Source organism: Fusarium solani (assembly GCF_023522795.1).
Source record: "Fusarium solani strain SB1 chromosome Unknown bctg00000010, whole genome shotgun sequence".
Classification (NCBI taxonomy): Eukaryota; Fungi; Ascomycota; class Sordariomycetes; order Hypocreales; family Nectriaceae; genus Fusarium; species Fusarium solani.
Genome location: NW_027072147.1, coordinates 754,626 through 775,890, shown reverse-complemented (window position 1 = coordinate 775,890; position 21,265 = coordinate 754,626). Strand labels below are relative to the sequence as shown.

The following is a 21,265-nucleotide window of genomic DNA, read 5'->3' as shown; positions in this document are numbered from 1 at the left end:
CTCTTCAATCCACCCTCTCTGCGTACGCATACCAGTCGTCCTTGAATCCCCATTCACTTCCCTTCGTTTTGGTGCCATTCTTGAGCCAGCAGTTGACACCCCAATGTCCCAGCTCCTCCGACATCCTCTTGCCAAAGACCACACTCCTGCACTTGACTCCGGATCCCTCATTCTCGTCCTTGTCGATCATGGCACTGCAGGCGTTCAGGCAGTCCTGTAGAGTGTACGCGATGAGCGGGGAGACGTCGGAGATGACGCCGCCCTCCTCTGCTTGTGCGCCAGCGGGTGCGTTAACACCGCACCACCACTTGAAGTCGTATCCCTTGCTTGACTTGAATGACGTTGCTTCGCTCTTGTCCTTGGGACAGTCCAGTTCTAGAAGCTGGACCTCGTCGGCTGGTCTGGGAACGTAGGGGGCGGTATCATTATCGGCGGAAGTCGTGGTTGTTTCGGGGGCTACTGTGCATTCTGTTGGTGTACTTGTCTCTACAGGGGCAGCAGAGGCAGCGGTAGCAGCAGGGCAATTGTCGTCGCTGAGGTCAATGTCAGTATACACTCATGTAATGAATATTGGAATGAAGAAATAATACTCACGATTTAGCATTAGCCAGAGCTGCACCAAGCCCACCTCCTACACCAGCTCCCACGACGATGGCGGTAAGGAGAGCTACGAGAGCAGCAAATGTCCACACACCGAGGCCAAAGGGAATATTTTGAGGCTTTTGGCCTGAAGACGGTTGATATCCAGGAGGGAGATAGTAGGGATTGCCATCTGGACCATATTGAGCGACCTCTGGGGCCTTGGCCGCCTGTTGGGAGTGTGTGTCGACCTGAAGGCCCTCACTGTCTTGAGGCTGATGCATCTTTGTCTCGTCTGGTCCCGTACAGTGGAAGATCATCAACAACAGGACGAAGAAAATCTCAAGGTGCCCACCGCCGAGCCATAGGGCGACTTTTGAGAAACCAGGGAAGTGGGCGAGCACAGGGTCGGACTGTGCTTGGGGGCGAAGCCATCGTAGCTTTCGGATCCACAAACAAGGCTAGTATTGCCCTGTCCTTGTTTCATACAAGCATTAAGGTCATTGATCGGTAAGCTGACTGCATATTTCCGCAAATCATGGACCAGTTGAACTCGCGTGGTTGTAGCCGATGTGAACCCCCTGCTGGGTAGAGGGCGGCTCGTCGCGCTTGTGGTTGGCCATGGTTGGCCAGCCTTAACAGGCGTTGGGAACCACGGCTTGGGTATCCACTAGCTCAAGTCAGGGAGCCACTACGCGCCCTCGGTGAGATTGCCCGAAACAGTCGGCTACGAAGATGCTTCCAATTTGCCCCGTATTCTCTGGACAGGGCCTCATCAACGTGCATTTAAGGCTTCATTATCCATTCAAACAGCACGGACTTCGAACCGACAAGTTGCTACTCTCGTTGAGATTCTGTTCGAGGGAAAGAAGAGGAACAGAATCACCGGTCTTATAACCAAGAAGAATGCGGCATTTGAGGCCTCGCCTGCGAGTCTCCTACACAGACAGTTTCGGCGTCTTCAAAGGTTTGAGAGGCCAAGCTAACGCGCTTCGGTCTTCGCGTAGGAGCCATGCTGCCAAAGGCTGCCTTGTGTTGCGACGTTGGAGCAACACGAACTCAGAGTTTAATGATACAGCGGGCGCCCAATCGCCATTGTCAAGCCCAATCTTTAGTCTCGCCTACAGGACAGGTATCTAACCCACACTGACGGGTGTCTCTGGGGCAAACGATCGCGCGATGAAGAGGCAGTGCAGAGGGAAGTTCACCAATCACCAGCGACTGCAATAGAACCGTGTCTTGCTGGCATTTTGTAGTGTGATACGCGATGGATTCGAGTACCGGTAGGAGCCGCGATCATCTCAGACCTCTCGATGCCACTAGACGAGCTGTGCGGCTTGTTTGCAGATTTCAACGGATATCTACAGACCTTGAGAGGCTGAAGGATCCAAGCCTCGTCCAGAATTGGACAAACGAGACGCTTCGTGAACGGATTGGGTCGTCGTCAAAGTAAAGCCTTACCAAGTCTCTCGTCCAAGGCTGAAATTAAGGGACTTGCCAAGGCGGGTAGACCCACACGCCACAAGAGGACTCCGGTCGAGTCCAACACTGAGTCCGAGACTGCCGTAAGCTTGTGTAAGCAGGATGAAAGAGTTCACGTCAGATCAAGGAACACAGCTTGATGACTGGCTGAAGACGATCGCGATTACCTGCCTTGATGGTTGCGGAGGGTTGTTTCAGCCTGGATTGGACCATTAAGGAAGGTCGCTTGTGGAGGACAACGCAGCTGCCGAGGGCTGATGTGTCTACATGATCTTGGTATAAAATGAGCCTCTCTCCGAGTATGACATGCCGATAGAAATCGGCGATGTTTAACTGCCTAAAAACCCAGCGGTACGAACCCTCATGGTGTAAGGAAGCCAACATGTCTCGGTCATGAGGGCGCCTGTCTGCTGCCAGAACAGATTCGTCTAGGCTGAGCACCAATGATCAGGACCACGTACTGACTTAGTTATATCTGATAGACAGACAGCCTCTTGGTCATCTGTCAACAGTATTGAGGCCGCCAGAATCGGAGGAGTGAACCGGTGTCAACAATCCGGGGCATCACGTGAGCGCGCACTAACAATTTCCCCTCTGTCTTAGAGCCCCACAGAAGCTCCCTCGGCCTCTCCAGGGCCACACACCTCAACCACCACTCGACAGTATCGCGATACCCGCCCCGCGACGCCTCGAACATGCCGAAGCTGGCCCATTGAACTGACTCCGATGGCGTCGCAAGCGGCCCGACGATACCGCAATCATGTATAACCGCGAGTCCAAGATTATGCGCAAGCTGCTCGGCAAAGCCGCTCCCGAGACTCCAGCCGGCGACCCGAGCAACCTCTCCATCACCAGCGCGCCCGCGTCCACCATCGGGGCAGCGTTCCGCCCATCCAAGTCGCAAGATGCCGAGTATAAAGCAGGCGTGCCGATTCTGAGCTTCGATGTGTCCCCCGACCGACGAGCAGCCGTCCTCGCTGGCGCGCACATTCTCAAGACGGTGGTGCTGGACGATCCTCACAACTTCAACTTCAACTTTCGCGAGGGCGTGGATCTGAGGGCTGTTATAACTGCACAACCTACCACTTCGAAGGGTAGCCAGGTGGCAGACCAGCTCAGTATACGGGATGTGAAATGGCACGGTGGCTCGACTATCTTTACGGCTTGCGCCAACGGCAAGATCTTTGCATATGATGTGGCAAGAGTAGGATCTGGCGCGGCTGAGCCCTTGGAATATATACAGATGCAGGAGGATTCCCGACAAGTCACTACTCTGGATGTTAACCCACACCTCAAAAGCTGGCTTCTATCAGGAAGCCAGGACGGAATAGCGCGCGTTTTCGACACATCAACTGCCGTCCCAGGCCGCTCGGGCGGTGTCACCTTTCGCCAGCGCTTTGCGCCTCTAAAGTGTATCGATCCGGTCCGACAAGTCAAATGGTCGCCTAAGGTTGGACATGAGATGGCGTGTTGTACAGAAGGCGGAGTGGTTTTGAAGTGGGATGTGCGACAACCAGGGAGGCCGCTACTGAGGATTAATGCCCACGAGAAGGCATGCGCCTCTATTGCGTGGCATCCTGACGGAAATCATCTCGTCAGCGGAGGCGCAGACACGAAACTTCATGCGTGGGATCTGGGGAATACGGCCGACAAACGGCAGAAGCCAAAGTGGTCGGTTACAACACCTGCACCCATCTTCTCGATTGCCTGGCGGCCTGGCCTATGGTCAGCCACAGCTCAGAGCAAGCGTGTTGCACAAGTCGCAGTTTCCTATGATGACACTAGTTCTCGACGCTATGGAACATCGGCAGTGCACATCTGGGATCTAGCTCGGCCAACGATGCCGTACAAAGAGATTGAGAGGTTTGATACCTCCCCGGCGGCCTTGCTCTGGCAAGACCAAGACATGTTATGGACTGTGGGCTCAGATGGACTCTTTACCCAATGCGATGTCGCCTTTGCTCCCAAGGTGATCGACCGACAGTCAACGTCCTCCATGGCATTCTCACCTAGAGGCGACGTGATGATGTTTCTCGATGAGCGACCTCATTCGCAACGACCGCGACCTCCTGTCACGCATCATGCCGAGATCGTACCTCGAGGGACTTATGGCTCTAGCCCCAACGCCCCCATGTTGAGTATCAGCAGAAGCGACTCAGAAGAGGATGTCGTCGGCAGCTTTCTTGGCCCTCGACGAAAGTTGAGTCGAAAGAGAACGGCGGGGAGATCTGCTCCTATGAGCACAACTCCGCCATCTGGTCCGAGTCTTGGTGATGAGCACAAACCCCTGGGACTGGATCAGGCAATCAAGGTGACGGGTATCTTCAAGACCCAACAAACAATGGCATTTGGGCGTCTACCTGCCTCACGAACGGCACAGATATACCAGCATCTCTCGGGGATTTATCTCGAAACGCTCCAGCGTGAGCTTCCATACGTTAAGGACGGCAAACCACTCATCAAGCGGGTGGCGTCCATTCTAGAGCAGTACGCGAGGGCAGCAGAACACGTCTCACTCTTCAGACTCGCCCAGACATGGCGGATCCTGTCGTATGCAGTAGACCTGCTCCTTGCACGACGTGCTCAATACCATCTCGACATCCGTCTCGGTCGGTTCCAGAAGGTGAAGATAGAAGACAGGAAAGGAAGTGGAAGACTGAGACCCGTTGACTATACTGCCAGTCGAAGCTACGGCGATGAAACACCTAGGCGTCCTTCTGGACAGAACAGTCTCGGCGGCCGCTCCCTAAGCACTCGATCTCTTCTGGCCCTCGGATTTGAGAGCACCTCGAACGTCCCAACTCCAGTTGCGCGACCGGTAGACGGAGCAGACAGTCAAAACGGGAACTCGCAGCAGGCTGGCAAGAGATTGGCGTCGGTCGCGTCCGATGGTTTCACGCTGGGGCCCGGTATAAACGACAGGTTCGAAGATACCCCCCGGCAGCGCCTCGACTCGGTCCCCGTGTCGGATATGAGCCATGAAGTTGAACGCTCACAAATATCTAGCACCGAGGGTTATGACTTTTATGATACGGAATCGTTGGCCAAAGCAGTGGATGTCCCTGCACCCAAGAAGAAGGAGCCCTTGTCCTTGGGTTATGCTGGTCCTGTGAGCCCCAACATTCGGAGAGTGACGAGACACGACTCGGACGAGAGCTTTGCTCAGATGTTTTCCACGTCTGATGCGACGAAAGAGCGCTCGACATCGACCCCGAGTGCTAGCGGCCCATGGCGATCCAGCCTCGCAAGGCACGCCTCGGACATGGACAAGGAGGGTCAAGAGTATCCTAGCCGGATACGCGGCGAGGAGGTTGATGCCTCGACCGAGACCCCCAACGATTCGCCTAAGCCACGCAGCAAGAAGGCCGTAATTGACTCTCCGGAAGAAGTGTTTATGATTTCACAGACAACAATGGGAACAGACGATACCATTCCCTCTCAGACCTCTGAGTTGGAGCTCGACATTCCAGCGCCGAAATCTGCTGAGCAGTCCCCACCGACCGCTGAACAAGTCCCAGTGCCGGAACAGCCCCAACAGCCCGTTATTCTGGCTCCGGCTAGCCACCCTAGCAGATCACCGAGTCCCCTCAAGGGACCGTTTCCCGCCCAGCAAGACGTTCGACCCCATGTCATCGAGACAGACTACCTCCCATGGGACGATGATCCGCCCTATCCTCACCCGACCGCTGCCTCTGGGACAGATGCCGTTATCTCGCCCTTGGATCCTTACTCTCTTATAACCAAGGCCCTAGATTACGAATCGCGGACCTCTGCTTTGAACGCCTCGGCCATTATTCTTCTCCTCAAGCCGCTGGTGCCGGAGTTTGTCATCGATCACTACCAAGCCAGCGCGATTCTCCAGCAGCACCACTCACGCCTCATGCGAATGAGCCTCTTCATTGAGGCATCTCTTCTACGTAACCTCTGTATCCAAGGATGGCCAGAGGGCTTGCCTGAATGGGGCGAGAACTACACGGCCATCTTTAGCCCAGCCCAACAGGGAGGAAAAGTCAGCTTCTTTTGCTCCTCGTGCCGCAAGCCCAGAGAGCGCGACCCCAAGCATGGGCCCGATGCCATCTGGACATGCGAGCGTTGTCGCACAGCCATGGCACCCTGTGCCGTGTGTCATCATCGGGATCCCGAACAGTCAAACTATATCCCGGCTGAAATTGTCTCCGCCATGGATTCTGCTGGTTCCTGGCTATCGGAGTGGTGGTACTGCCCTGGGTGCGCGCATGGTGGCCATGCCTCCTGTCTCCAAGCCTGGCATGCCCCCACAGAGCCGTTTGAGCCGAGCAGCGGCCCATCTACATACAGCGATGGATGCTGTCCCTTGGACGGCTGCGGACATGCCTGCCTCCCTGGCAAGTACCGAAACGAGACTACAACGGCCCGAGCTGATGAACTCGGCCGCGCTGCTGTGGAGAAGACACGGGTCCGGGACGAGCGGGGCACCAGCAGTAGCCGACGATCTAGCCCGCGGCCAGGATTGGACCGGGCAGTGAAGAGCGATGGGAACGACATCCCGCAGAGCCGAGCTGTGGGCATGGCACGGGAGGCCCTGAACAAGGGAACAGGCGGGATCCTCAGCTCAAGTCCGGGGAGGGTGGTGGCTACCGGGGAGAGGGAGAGGAGGAAGAGCGTCAAGTTTGCAGGAACGGACCGTTAGAATTGGCTGCGATGCATCATGGGTGGGCTCGTTGGGTGGTGTGCTCTTTACAGCATGGCGTACGGGAGACAAGGGATGATGGACCTGATGATGGGACCGTTGGTGGATGATGGATCTTTGGTGACAGCGGATTATTACGAAAGGGGGATACTAACTTACTACTACTAATACTATTTGATACCCAAGTACCACCACGTGTAATGCAACCCTGGGCTGCGCTGCGGGTCGATCCTTGCCTGAGGCTTGTGCTTCTCTGGAGTGAGATCCCTGGAGGATGAGAGGCTTGCTCTGCCAAGCTTCGTCTACATGACCCCGGCAAACCCGCCTCCGCCTCACCGGATCCGACCCACCGACAGGTAATGGGCTAGTGGGTGTTTTCTGGTCTAATTTGAACGTCATCTTTCAGGCTGGATCTTTATTCCTTAGTCTTTGGTGTTGTGCATGTGACTAACTATGATGGATTATGACGGCAATCTCAGCAGAGCATTCTGCCTGCCGAGTGTGTTACACACGATCTCTTACCCACCGTGGGTATCATTTATCTGTCAGGTTAACGTTGCATAAGGGGTGAGATTATCAAGGGTGTAAAGGTGGTAATTTCAAGATATATCCGGAGGTGCGCAGGATATACCAGATAGAGAAGTAGACCTCTATGTCCAAGCAATCCCATAATCTATCAGTATCAAATGCAGCAAAGTTCCTTTCGGCACTTGTGAAAACTTCCAAGATAGGTGAAGTTGTTGATATCATCTCAGGACTTTCGTTTCTTCTAAAATTAGGAAACCAATAAAGACGTATCGTCCAAGTCTCGTCTTCAGAGATGTTTTCTCATATGACGAAAGTGAGGCTGTTTGTACTCGCCGAGAGTTGATCATTCTATTTTCAAAGGACTTTTGAATCATGTCTTGACCGCCTTGTCAACGTAGAGGAGGTACTGATCATCATGTTTGGTTGTCTCTTGGAAGATGATAGATTGGGGCTCCTTAGGCAGACACCAGCATCTGAGTCATGGGTATCAGTTTCAAGTCCTAGCTGAGCAAAACAACGTCCATTGTCTTGTGGAAAGTTTGTGTGGCAAACTGTCGGCCCAGGCAGCATCCGGCTAGATATCGGGTGACCTTGTTTTGCCTGGCTTGTTTCTTTCAAGCTCGATTGGTTTCCAATCATTATGATTCATGATGAGCTTCATTTCAACCTCCGTACAGGCTCTTACGAGTTACAGTAGTATCGAAGAAGCATCCAATACCATTGAGATGTAGGCTGTAGCAGTGGATGGTGTCTGTGACACCCCCCACGTTGTAGCCATATTGCCATGGCTATCCGGCAGGCATATTCCTAGAGAGACAATGGACTTCCACAGGGCTTCCAAGGATAAGACCAATTCAGCTGACCAACTTGATCCAGTGAAGTTGAGAGACATGAGGCTAGAAGTCGGCACCGATGTACGCTTTTGGACATGAGATGTATTGTCGATCCGAAAAAGCGCCTCAGCTGAACGTCTGCAGTACTTCTGATCTACGACAGCCTCAGGGACCATGGATCCAGATCCCGGAGAACATCAGGGCAGTACTTCGGCCGGGTAGACAGTCCCGTATGAGATTTCGCATACATGGAGGAGCAGAGCTTGGACGATATGCGCATTGCGCAAATGCCGCACTCGAGTACCAACCAAAGGTCCTTGGCGATCTTCCAACAAGGGCACATTGATTATCTCGTACATATTCCTTCTTGGGACAAAATGACGTTGTAAATTGGCACTTTGGTTCGAGTTGGGTTGGTTCTGTTCGGAAGATCCTCGTGAGATCTAGATGGTTCGACCATTGGTAACCCCTGATGACCTGAGAGCCATCAAGACAGAACAGAGGATCATGCAACGTACCGATGATCGAATCCTGCAATGTCAAATGTTCCTCCTGTAACCCTAGATCCGCTGTTGGTTGTGCCAGAAGGGGTCACATGGTCCAGCTTACTGGGGTGGGAAGCTGTTGGACAAACTCTATACCTGGTCGAAGCCTGCTTGGGCTGAAGAGGTTGTGTCTGTCTAAGAGGTCTCATTGGTAGCCCTGATTCTGGGATCATCTGCGGGCTTGGGGCCTTTCCGTGGGATGGGTACACACGATCGGGACCCGGATCAAGACATGTGTCATGTGGTGAGTCAAAACAGGGGCTTCCAATAAAGACACTGATTCTGCCTTGTCCGCGACAACAAATGAAGCCAAGCCCGCATGAAAGGCGAGGATGAGTAGAAGGTTTTGAGCGGCAACATGGTACGAAAGAGGAAGGGGTGTGTTTGCTTAGACCCTGATACCAAAGTTCGATGCAGAAACAACGAAACACGGATTCTTCTAAGCACTTTATACACGAACCCAAAGACCATTCCTCGCAGAGGGTAGCCAACCAAGTCACAGCAAGCCACAGCAAGCCACGTACCTGAAGGAGCAGACTGCATCTGAGCCTCCCAAAAGGACTGCGCCCTGGACTTCGGAATGGCGCAAGATGCATATGGGTGCTATACCAGGCCCTTGGGAGTGCGTGTGAGGACCCGCCGCCATCAATCTGGGCTCCACAATTTGGGCTGAAAAGTGTGCACAGCCCGTTTTCCCGCCTGTCAATCGATGAGGCGTTGTGATCTGGGGTGGTGGCTTTCCAAGTATAGGAGGTGGGATTATGTGTTGTGGTTGGTTCACGGCGGGCATCTTTGTAGGCTTCTGCAGGGGAAAACGACGGATGTAGTGTAAGGAGGGGCGTGGAAACGAACGAGTGTACGGTAGGTGAGTGGACTGTATGAGGTGTGTAGGGGATTATGTGTATATGAGTGTGTAGAGCAACGCCGTTGGATAGCATCACCAAACGCCAAGACCCAATATTGCAAGGGACCGCGAAATTCAACTCGATTGGTAACCACCCCTGTACGCCATGTGGTGCCAGCTACACGCCTCCCCCTCCAATGAGTCTCCTACAGAGGTTGATCATGACGTGTTGCTGCATGCACCGGACCCATGCCAGCGCAAGATGGACCCGATTAGGGAAGGTCCACCAGTTGAAGCTGTAAACCACACGACAAGGATAAACCACAGCGGGAAGACTGTGGCTTTTTAGTTACCAACGATGAGGGATCTTCGGTAGAGCCAATCACTGCCGATGTGCTCGATGGTGTCGGTAGATGCTCCATTTTAGGGCTGAGAGGAAGAATCGCCTGGTGTGTTTTACAGACGCGAAATGGGCCCGGCCCTTCGGTTGTCTTCTTCCTGGGGTGTGTCACCTCGTCCCCTTGTACTGGAGCCAACCAACCAACCCGTTCACCGGCTTGAGCCCGCTAGTTAGTTGGGTAACTCGCGCCGCTAGCTACCTGGATTCTGGGCAAATTAGGTCATACCAAACGGTCCATGGCCAGGTACCTGAAAACGCCTGCTTGTGCCAGATCTGGGTCGAGTCTTTGTTTCTTCAAGATGGACGATTCTTTTGTATATAACACGGCCGCCGGTATCCCGTTGTTCGAGGATATTCAACAGCAATCAGACAAAGTCTTAATACAAAGCTTCAAGAGCAAAGCAACAAACACTCGAGATCGAAAAAGCAACAGCAAACTACACCAGGTTTTCCTTCAACACGACCAAGATGCTCTTCCCACTGTTTGTGCCAACTCTTCAGGATCCCTACTCCCTTGGAGAAGGATCTTGGAGACCGGATAGTCCTATAGAGATTCCTCACGAGGTGGCTCTCATGGGTCTCCCTCAAAACATACAATTCACCTGGATGAACTCTTCCTCCAGGATGGTTCTACACATCGCCGCCCCTGGATCTTCAGCTTTATACTCTGCCGACATGCCTCAGGGTTGGAACGGTCCAACGATTCTCTATGCTGGCTCAAGAGTCCAGGGCAGCCCAATGCTCTATGTCGAGAGGTCTGGTCATGAATCAACCTTTCACCTGCCCGGTGTCCCGAGCTGCGGTATCATGCCTTGCCAGATCGTTCTGCAGTGCGAGTACGCCGACCCTGTTACCTGGTTTAGGTTCACCATGGTTGTCGGAGACGGCACAAACAACCACTTTGAAACTTTCGAGTGGCGCCGTTCTTCAAAGTCTGCCGGAAAGTGGAAGCTCACACGTCTCGGCCCCGGTGGAGAGGAAGCCATGTCGCAACAGTGGTATCCCTCTCCATACGGCCAAGAATACTATGGTTCCCCTGCAGCAACAGAGAGCGGTTCAAGCAGCAGAAAAGAAACGGTGGCGATTCTCTCCGAGGAAAAACCATCGTCACGATCAAATCACAGGTCTAAAGTCGGCGGGTTCCAGTTCAAGGGTTCAGGCGCAACGTCTGAGCTTGGCTACCACTGGGCCCTGATGGCCGCCATGAGCGGCATCTTGATACTCCAGCTAATTGGTGCTGGGGAAAGCAGGGCGAGTGGATGAAACAGGCGCTTGGGAACCAACTAGTGTGTGTGTGGCGCACGCAGGGTTCGAGTGGAAGTTTGGGAGGGATATAGGGGGGGTTCATGCAGGAGTGCCTAGTAATTGGGAGTGGCGTGCAGAGACATTGGGGGCCGCGAGGTAAGTGTCTATGATTGTATGGTTTTAATGATTAGCTACATTCCTTTATGATTCTGTAGATAGTTGTTTGAGGCTACTCAAGAAGCTAGATTTCATTTTGTCAATTCATTACCATAACTAGCACACGAAGCACCTGAAACATCGTGTTTTGTGAATCACTGACTGTTCGTGCCTGGAGCCTGGAGCTGGAGCCTTGGTGTCGAGGCCTCCCTGACTTTCGAGCCCAGATGAATCACGACATGCAGATCCGAAACTGATCCATTGGCCAATAAGATAAGATTATCGACCCTGCAAGTGTTAGCAGTTCTTTCAAGTTCCCACACGAGCTCTCGTGCATATACGTTGCGTCACGTTGACCATGCGTCATTCAGAGCATCTTGCAACTACGCAATCTGTTTGGTTATTCGATCTACCGAAACGTTCTAGTCTATTCTTTTGCGAGGTACAGAAAATATGTACGATTCGTGCATTTTCTAGGCTGCGGTGTTGCTGCCTCCCAAGCCGCGCGATGGATGCAAAAATCCCCGGCAGGGCATCGGGCATACCGGTGGCTGATTACTGTGGCTGGGGTCCTCACGATAGGGGTCAGATATGAGGCCTCGCACGCGCTTGTGGGCTTGAAACGGTGAAAAAAGAAGCCGAAAATGGGGAAGTGGACGTGTTCTGCCTTCTCGGCCGAATGATGGTGTAATGGATGACTGTGCAGTTGTGATGAAGAGGATTCTTGTCGTGTCAAGGTGAGGCCTCTGACTAGGTAGGGAGTGGGTGTTGGCCTGTGGTCTCTGATGGGTTCGTTGCCTTAGCAGGTGACGCCCGCAGATCATTCAGTTGACGCACTAAACAGTCTCCAATAGTCGAGAAGACACTAGAAGACTCGGAAGACTTAGAACAAGTCTTGTGTTGGGCATGGAGAGTATATACATCCTCCTCATGGATGTTACCCTAGAGGTGCGCGCCACACATGACCGACTATGACTCTCTCGCTGTGGGTGACAGTCTCCCAAATGCCGACCTGTCAACCCGAAGGAAGACCTTTGGTGCACACTCTTCCCGTGCAACACAGCACCACCACCCAGGCCATCCTTGTCCCTCATCCGCGTCTCGTCCAACGCACGGTTCCACTGAAACGCAAGTCACTGGCATCCCCTGTCCGGCCCCGTCCGGTGATACACAGTTAGCTCGGACACCAAGTGGGGAAACGTCCAGCCGCAACGGGCTATCAATCGTCGCTTGGCGACGAGATTGGTCCGTAGCCGCACTTAAGGGTCTGACCACCTTGTCACCGTCGACAGTTGGCGCTGGCTGTTCCGTCTGGAGCCATGCTCGTCTGCAAATTGATCTGTCGTCGTGGGCAAATTACCGCTGTAGACTCCAGGGATTGCGTGACTTTTTCTCGTACCTATCCTCTCTTGTCCCGCTTACTCAGGTCAAAGATCTTTTCTACCATATCTAATTGGCCGTCTCCAGCGGAAGGGTTACCATCCGGAAAGTTTGTCTCTCCGCAGATGTCCGTATCTTGACCCCAAACCATCTCAGACGATAAACGCGCCCTTGTCCTGTCATTTCGAGGTTCCTTTTTTTAGCCGTCGGCTATAAGGCTGAGACCCCTGGGCCACGCACGCACACAGCCCCCCAGGGCGGAGTTGGGTTAATTCAACCTCAGCCCGCATGCTCGCTACGACCGAAACCCATGTGCTGCAACTCTGCAGCGACAGATCACGTCACGTGCTGTGGAACCTTTGTTGGCATGCTGATGCTGATGCGCGCGTTATATACCGACCATTGTCACCTCTTCCAAATTCTGTAATCAGGTCAGCACATGTCATCACGGCCGTCGCGTGTCTTTACTTCGTTCCACTACCCCAAATACCACCGCCTGAGCCCCTGAAACATGCCCGGAACTCCCTCTAGCACGGGCTGCGAGGCCTGTAGGAGGCAGAAGAAACGGGTAAGCCCAGCCACCCGCGGGAGGATGCGCGCCTAATAGCGACCCGTCCCACGCTAACCATGGAATGGTGGGTAGTGCGACAAAGTCCAACCAAAGTGCGGCCGATGCAAACGACTATCGATTAATTGCGTTGGGAATGGCGTCAAGCGATGGAAGTTTCAGTCTTTTGGAGTTGAGGATCAACGCCTGACTCCAACACCGAGACGGAGTCCCAGCAATGGCAAGACAAGAGTCGCATCGTCGCTCGTCCACATCCTCGGCATCGAAGACATTCGATACGATCTACGCGCCTTTGGAGGCAAGCTCATCCCCGATCTTCCCCAACAACTGGGTTCCAGTCCAGCCCTCGACGCCTGCGTGTCCGCCATGGTCGCACTATACAGATCTCGTCAATACCAACAATCCAAGGTGGATGCTCTCTCCAAGTACGGCGAAGCTCTGGCCGCGACTCGAAAGTCGATACAAGACCCTTCAGAACCTGTCGTCACAAAGATGCGCACAGTTTCGGTGATGTACATTTGCCATGTGAGTATCTGCAAGCCACAATATGCACCCATCCATCCACTAACGCCCTCAGTCTTGGCTGGACCGCAAACACGCTGAGCAGCATCGGGAAATGATATCACATCTATTCCGTGAAGCCGTTGAAGCTGGAAAAGCAGAGGATATTGAGCCAGAATACTTCCAGGGACTGACTCAATTAGCAGTAAGTGTTCTTGGTGAATGTATTCTTGCACCCCATACTGACATCAAGTCTCTAGGTTCTAGCAAACATTCTCAACCCAAGCTTTGAGTTGGGCCCATGGTTTTGGAATGCCTGCAAAAACACTGGCACTCCTCGCCCTGTCCGGTACCACCAAGGCGCATTTTTGAGCCTGGAGCCCACAACAATGGCAGAAGCGGCCATCTACATTCGTTCGCCGAGGCGTTACCAGTATCAGCTTCGGTGCATGTACAATCTTGTACAGTCCGAAAAGGCAAGAATCCGCCAGCTCGTCACATTTGCAACAATGGCCACCATGACACCTAAAGCGCCACCCATGGCTATGAGAGTCTTGTCCTCATACCGATTTGCGTGGGGGTTGCTCTTGGGTCTGGGATCCATTTTGAACCACGTCCTACGGATATTCGACCACGATCTAGACCTTCTTACCGAGTCACACCAATATGTCGACGAGGCTATCGTGTTGACAGAGCAGACTGCTCCCAGCCGACCCAACGGTGCTGCATTTACACCAGACTACCTTAAGATGGTCTGGGCATCCATCACAGACTCTTACCGATCTGCTGAGATAGAGGCAATTCTACTCGACTATGAAAATGACGTAGAGGGGGCCGAGTACCTTGAAGAGGCTCTCGCCATGAAGAGGAGGCTCTACCGAATGGCAAGACGCGAGACACAATTTCAGGTGCAAACACCACCAGAAGCACCGATGCTGGGATGCATGCAAGATCCATTGGATGATATGCGGGTGCATGATATTGGAGCGCCGAGTGAGTGCGTGATACTTTAGCGAGAGCTTACGTGAGAGGGAATGCAGCGTGGTGGATTTTCAGCTTGACAGGGGACAGAAAGAAGAGACTAAGCTTGAAGAGGAACAAAAAAGCTTCAATGACAATTTTGTCACTATCAAACACAAACGCTGTCCACATAATCCCAAATGGATTTGGACTACGAGGTTATGATCTAGGTAGCGAGATAAATCTTGATAATTTGAGTTACTCAGGTATTTACTACCCAGGGTTGGCAAACAAGTCAATGTTTACCAAGTAGAGGGGTGTTGGTCAGCCCAAGCAGAGTATTGCAGCAGTCAGCCAGCCACATCCCGTACTTGAAACGATAAAGCTTACCGCCCATTCACATGCGGCTGACTTAAGGTTACTTGTCTGATTTACCCAAGGTAACGTTACCAAGGCTTACTTGCAACTCATTTGGGCCTCGGATGCCTTCTCAAGATAGGCATTTACGAGTTATCGGGTTGCAACTCTGCTCTCGCCTCTTGAAGTTTTCAAGTCTTGACTTAGCATACCATAGCTAATACGCATGCCCCAATTACAGGCTCTTGGTCTTGCCTTCAGTTGCCTACTTTTCAATTTGAAAATGCCTAGTGATTGGAAACTCGTTACTTTCGGTGATATGATATCCTGTGTCTGTAGCCAGAACTTCTATATGAGCTACGATTTTATCCTCTTTTAACTCTCTAGAAAAGCGAATGCGAAACCTTTGTTACCAAGACTTGAGGCCCAGGCAACTAGTTATGATTGTTTGATCGCGGGAGCCACAACTCAAAGAAAGTTGCAGACAAATCTGTAAACTCAAAGAAGCATCGTTTATCCCGGAAAAGCCAGGAAACTCGCCAATTCCTTCATCCAGAGATTTGTTTCATGCAAAGCTTCCAGAGATAGGGGTGCGAAGAAAACAGTGTTTGAAGCAAGATCGACATCAATCCCAATGCAGCAACACACTGCGACGCCGCAAACCGCCGTAGATAACGCATGGCCGCCGTGCCTCATTGCGCCACAAAGGAAGGCACCCCTTGCAAATGGATCTTCGGTTCCATGCTTGAAGTAAAGTTTTTCTAGCTAGAAATGCGTGGTCAAGCTGTAGGTGGGATGACAGAGTCTGCGAAGCTTTCGGATGTTGGGCTTCCGGCTTGGAGATGCTCCGGCACTTCCTGAACCCGATGCAAGCCAAGCCTTCCTATGGCCAATTACAGGAGTTATGTTGTGAATATGAGTTGTCAAGTTCTATTTTGAGAGTGTAATCGCACTAGTTTCGATGGGCAGCTTCTTGAGGATGATCTGCACTATGGGATGGGACAGACAAGGCATGGAATCGTGATAAGGAGGTGCGGCAGATGGTACTTGGACACTTCATGTATGAAGCTACAAGCTAATAAAACTTGCGAGACTGAATTCATGGCCCAAAAGCCGGGTCACTGCTTGGTCTTCCAACCATGGGATGATGCCCTGATGCTCAAGAAGCAAACAATGCATTTATTGAAAGAACGGCAATTGGTACTAACTGGCCGAACAAAGGAGCCTTGCCTTGAGCATATCGTTGTAGTAATCGGCCATCGTCACGGGCCAGTTCCCCTTCACTTTTACAAGAAGCCTTGTACTGTCCGATGCCGGCTCAAGTTGCAGATTAGACTTTTCGCTAGATAGAACAAGACTTGCTTCTCGTCTAGGGAGTAAGTAGTGGCACGAGGAATTTGGCCGGTACCTGGGTAAAAAATACCCTAGCCATTGCTTGGCTTGATGTACTTACCTATCACCTTTGCGGCTAAAGATGGGCACTAGTTGAACAACGTTCCCGTCTCTCGGCAATTGTTCAAAGCATCATTTGACAGCTACATAGCTGACTTCAGTGCACTCTTCTTCATCACGCTTCCACCGTTGGTGAATTTGTGGCGCACGCAAGAATCTTGTTGGTAAGCTACAGTGCCCTTCCAGTTCAAGCACGATACCCAGCCACCCGGGCGTTTATTCTCCCGAGTGAGTAGGTTGTAACTACTTCCAAGGCCAACGGTCATGGCTCATCCGCTAGGTTGACCAGAGTATCGATCGGGAGATGAATTACTAGACTAAATTTCTTTAAAAGTAATGAGGCATTAACCTAGTTCTTGTTCTTATCGAGCCATCCAAGCCCTGAGTCTGTTCGGAATCTTAGGAACCTCCTTGAACAACCCCTCCTGCCCTCTCTGCACACATACTATGCTGGATGGGGCATCGAGAGCCGGCTGCGAAGAATCGGAAGACACAGCCGTGCTTACCTGAACGGATCATTGATCCCGAGATGTTTCCAGCTTGTCAACTCGATGTCGCCTTCATGTGAAAGAGGGGTAACCAGGGCGAGAGTGCCAGGACGGATCATCGGATCCTGATAGAGTCTATTCATGTGACAACATGAAAATTCGATGGCCTGAGCGTGAGCTAGCTGGAGCAGCCACAACGCATAGATTTGGAACCGAATCCTTTCTCGACGCTCGCCAACCCTCATCCACATATCTCCTGTTCTTCGCATTCCTTCTTGGTTTTGGCTCACTTGCCTGATGCCTCCTAGGTCCGGGCAAGGTTTGATCAAACCTTGGACTCGTCAGCTGCTCGGGAGAAAGGAAGGCGGAAGAGAGGAGGGTGTAAGATGATGGCACTCGTGAAAGAAGATTGAAGCCACCACTTTTGGTAGCATGGCTGACGACAGTTTACGTGGTTACATGAGTATGACCTCCTTCTAATATCGCCTTTCGGGATCTGCAAAGTTCATAGTAACGACCAATAGTAGTGCTGAGTTGACGAATTCACACTCTTGGAGTCAAAGAGCCAGATCTTAGGACATATCTCGGCCTTGTTGGTGCGGGGGACGGGAAGTTATGATGTGCAATATGTAGTAGGTTCCTGACTAGAGAAGTTCCATTCATCCGAACGCGAGTTGACACAGCATATGTGACGAGTTTCTTGACTCGTTTCATATGACGGCTCAGGCTGCATCACTCATATGCCTAACCTGTTCCAAATTAGACGAATGCGGGGTATCAACATGCCGAACTGCATGTTGTGCATCATGGTAGAGAGAGTTGTCGAGGTATTGGATGCCACAATATTCAGCTTGGACACCGAGGATGCCGAGCTATGCCCGCACGTGCTGAGTGTGACAACTCTGGAAATCATACCCCAATTGAACGATAGCTTCTTCTTCAATCAATCGTCTGGCCGGTGAGGTGAGCATCAGTCTTTTTCGTCAACCACTCACCGTCGCCTTGATGACCCTGCCTTTGCGGAGGAAATCGGGTGGATCCGGGCTGGACCCCGATTTGGCCGGGGAAGTGCCCCTCTAGCGGGCTCAGAGGCCGAATTCTAGTGGCTCGGGGTTCGAGTCCGCTACTGTTCAGTGGGCCGTTCACCTAGAAATATGGCCCGATGCTCCCCGCAGGAATGGCAAGACACCCGACCTGACGGCAGGAGAGACGCTCACCGAAATAACCGGCGACCGATGCCGCTCACCTGCCATCCACATCCGATTCGATCCATGCCCCAAGCCCAAGCCCAGACCCAGGGCTTGACTAACATTTCGCTCAAGCCAACGCCTCAACACCACGAGATTCCCTCCAGCCTCATCACCATCACCACTACCGTCGCCTGCCGTGCTGACCTCTCCCCGCCCCCGACGAAGCCCGCGCCTGCGGCACACAAGAGGCGATCGCAAATGACGGGCCCAAACAAGATTGTGAAACGCACCGGACGAGACTCTAGGGGAGTTTCGCGCCCTTCGTCCGGTGGCGCTCTCTGCAAGACTTGCACACCATGTCGCCAGAAGAAGGTTCGCTGCGACGGCGCGCGACCCCAGTGCATCGAGTGCAGCACAAACAACCTTGCCTGCGTGTACCCTCACGATGCCCGACGTGAGCCCCGTCCCTCTCGTGCCCGTGTGCAGAGTCTGGAGGCGACCATCGCAACCATGCTCGACCACATGAAGGCTGCCGGAATCCTCACCCCCCGAGATGCAGGCTGCGTGGACTGCCGAACTCATGGATGCCGATCATCCTTCCCGCGCATCTCAGGACTACACCACACATGGCCTGAGCCGTCTGGCATCGACCGCCGCCATCGCGAGCCCTCTTCCGACCCCGACGGCCTCGACAGCGGCGCAAGAAATGGGCGCCAGCTTCCTCTCCTCGCCGCCCCGAAGCAGCGTTGGTCCGACCGACGGTGAGACCAAGCCGCGACTCGACAGCTTCAACACTATCCTCTCGCGAACAAATGCACCTGTCGACTCGACCGAACTTGCTCCTGCGAAGCTGGTACCTCGCCCCATCAGCAACGACGGCAACGGCGATGGCACTGGCTTGTCACCCAGCGAAGCCCGAGTCGCTGGTGTCTTCCATGAAAACGGCTACGTTTCTGCAGTCCACGGTCTCGCCAGTATCATGAACCCCACGTCCCGCGCCCAGCACCGAGAAAACATTAATACCATGACCCGCAAGGGCGACGATGCCATTTCCGCTTCGAAAGCCCGCCTCATTAGCAATGCCGCGCTTCAACGACAACGAGAGGCGCGCATGTTCCGCAACCCACGAGACTTGATGGACCTGGACGGCGTGGATCCTGAACTGGCCAAGCATCTTCTCGACCTGCACTTCAACCGACAGCACTACGCCTACCTCATCTCGTACCGACCTGCCATTATGGACAGTCTCGCCAGCGGCGGTGGACCTTTCGCAAACAAACTCCTCCTCAATGCCATCTTCTACTCGACTTCTCTCTACAGCGATCGCCTATGTCTTCGCGCGGACCGGGATGACCCCCAAACCGTCGGCAGACGCTTCTACGATCGATTCCGCGAACTCCTCGTTGACGAGCTGGACAAACCTAGCATCCCTTCGGCCCTCGCTCTGCTCTTGACCAGCGTGTCGCTCGTGTCACAGGGTAGACCGAGCGCCGGCTGGAGTTTGTCAGGAACTGCGCATCGCATGATTATCGACCTGGGCTGCCACCTGATGCTGGGTCCTGACTATGAGAGCACGGGCGGTGTCACCACTGAGCGAGTACTACGGCGGGACCTGGAGCAGGAGATGCGCAAGCGCCTATACTGGGCCGCCTTCACCACCGATGCTACCCAGGCCCTGTACCTCGGACGCCCCTGCATGTTCGCCTCGGCGCAGGCCAGGGTGCCACTCCAGCTGCTCGACACCTTTGAGGAGCTCGAGGAGTGGGAGCCCTACGTCGATCCCAAGTCTCCGGCTTCGGCTCCACCTCCGTATGGACGTCAACCTGCCCACGCCGTGTCAACGTTTAGCAGTCTCGTCCGTATACTGCAGATCTCTACAAGGATCAATGACCTGTACGGCATCCAGTGTGTCAAGTACACGACCGAGTACCTCCTCAACAAGAAGGAATCGATCGAGAGGGAGTTTGAAAAGTGGCAGAACAGCTTACCCAGCCACCTGCGATTCGACCCCGATGATACTACCACCATCACGCCTCCACCGCATCAAATCACCCCACAGTGAGCTTACCCCAGTGCCCCCACGTAGGGGTCCTATTTGCTAACAGTCGGTACAGTACCACGTTCCATGCGCTCACCATCTTGCTACACCGCGCGTTCCTTGAGGAGGGTCACCTTAGGAGGCACACCGACGAGAGCTCGAAGCGACGCGGTGAGGAGGCATGCATCCAGAGTGCTCTGATGATCCAGAAGCTGGTCCGGCGATATCGGGAGTCGTTTACTCTTCGCCGCGCGCCATTCCTGCTTTCGTATGCTGTCTACTCGGCTGTCATTGTGATCCTTCGCCAAGAGCGTCACGAGAGAGGCCAATTCACCGAGCCCATCTCCTTCTTCTGGACATGCCTCAGCGAGCTGCAGCTTGGATGCAACTTTGGCCTCAAGAAGCCGCTCAGTGTCCTCCAAGATATGGTCCGTGAGTTCCAGACCACTCTGAAGGAGAGCAGTTCCGCAGGCCCGGAGCAGGGACCCCAGCCGGCAGGCCTTGACGAGAGCTTCTTCTTCCCTCTGGCCATGACCCCTTCGGCTCCCGGTCTCGCGCCGACTACGACAGCATCGACGGGTACGTATGTTCCATCTGATTACATCCCTCACATGGACCATTTCGATCCCGCTTTTGGCACATCGCCAGGACTGCTCGACTTTTTGAACGACCAAGAAAAGGACATTTCCCAGGACGCGCTGTATGGACTGTTTGCGCCCTCGCAGCCGTTCCCGTGACTGGCGGGCGAGCCTGGCGAAACCTTTGGTGCAGGACCAGCCCCAGCGGCTTGACATTACTGTCTGGCCTAACGTTGTCCCTCTGAGACTGTCCTCCCCCGTCAGACATCGGCACGTGTCGATGCCTCGGTTCGCCGGCTTGCTGAGACAGGTTCGGTGCAAGAATCCGAACGTTGAAAAACTATATTCGCAGGCCTCGTGCAGCCGAGGCATAACACAGCCTTGTAGCGGGTTGTCGCCCGTGATGTCGAGGAATAGATAGCTGCCCTTTCAAAGGTTGGTTGATGAGCCGTCATTAAATGAGGCTCTGTCG

At 53.4% G+C, this 21,265-nt stretch overlaps 5 protein-coding genes across 5 annotated transcripts; 4 read left to right on the top strand and 1 right to left on the bottom strand.

Annotated features, from left to right (window-relative positions):
• Positions 1-4: 4 nt before the first annotated feature.
• MRS44_014296 (uncharacterized protein) lies at positions 5-863 on the bottom strand (the record flags this gene model as incomplete). The annotated part of the gene is made up of 2 exons (XM_046281583.1): positions 5-533; positions 595-863. 2 exons carry the CDS (start codon positions 861-863, stop codon positions 5-7), a joined length of 798 nt encoding a protein of 265 aa, XP_046127578.1.
• Positions 864-2,821: 1,958 nt separating this feature from the next.
• Positions 2,822-6,730, top strand: MRS44_014295 (uncharacterized protein; the record flags this gene model as incomplete). Its single annotated transcript, XM_046284787.2, has 1 exon — positions 2,822-6,730. The coding sequence occupies one exon, from the start codon at positions 2,822-2,824 to the stop codon at positions 6,728-6,730; it is 3,909 nt and encodes a 1,302-aa protein (XP_046127579.1).
• A 3,618-nt stretch (positions 6,731-10,348) lies between these two features.
• Positions 10,349-11,143, top strand: MRS44_014294 (uncharacterized protein; the record flags this gene model as incomplete). The annotated part of the gene is made up of 1 exon (XM_046273018.2): positions 10,349-11,143. The coding sequence occupies one exon, from the start codon at positions 10,349-10,351 to the stop codon at positions 11,141-11,143; it is 795 nt and encodes a 264-aa protein (XP_046127581.2).
• Positions 11,144-13,172: 2,029 nt separating this feature from the next.
• Positions 13,173-14,743, top strand: MRS44_014293 (uncharacterized protein; the record flags this gene model as incomplete). Its single annotated transcript, XM_046284788.2, has 4 exons — positions 13,173-13,229; positions 13,305-13,754; positions 13,807-13,935; positions 13,991-14,743. 4 exons carry the CDS (start codon positions 13,173-13,175, stop codon positions 14,741-14,743), a joined length of 1,389 nt encoding a protein of 462 aa, XP_046127582.1.
• A 3,515-nt stretch (positions 14,744-18,258) lies between these two features.
• Positions 18,259-20,952, top strand: MRS44_014292 (uncharacterized protein; the record flags this gene model as incomplete). Its single annotated transcript, XM_065618353.1, has 3 exons — positions 18,259-18,611; positions 18,706-20,235; positions 20,292-20,952. 3 exons carry the CDS (start codon positions 18,259-18,261, stop codon positions 20,950-20,952), a joined length of 2,544 nt encoding a protein of 847 aa, XP_065474425.1.
• Positions 20,953-21,265: the final 313 nt, after the last annotated feature.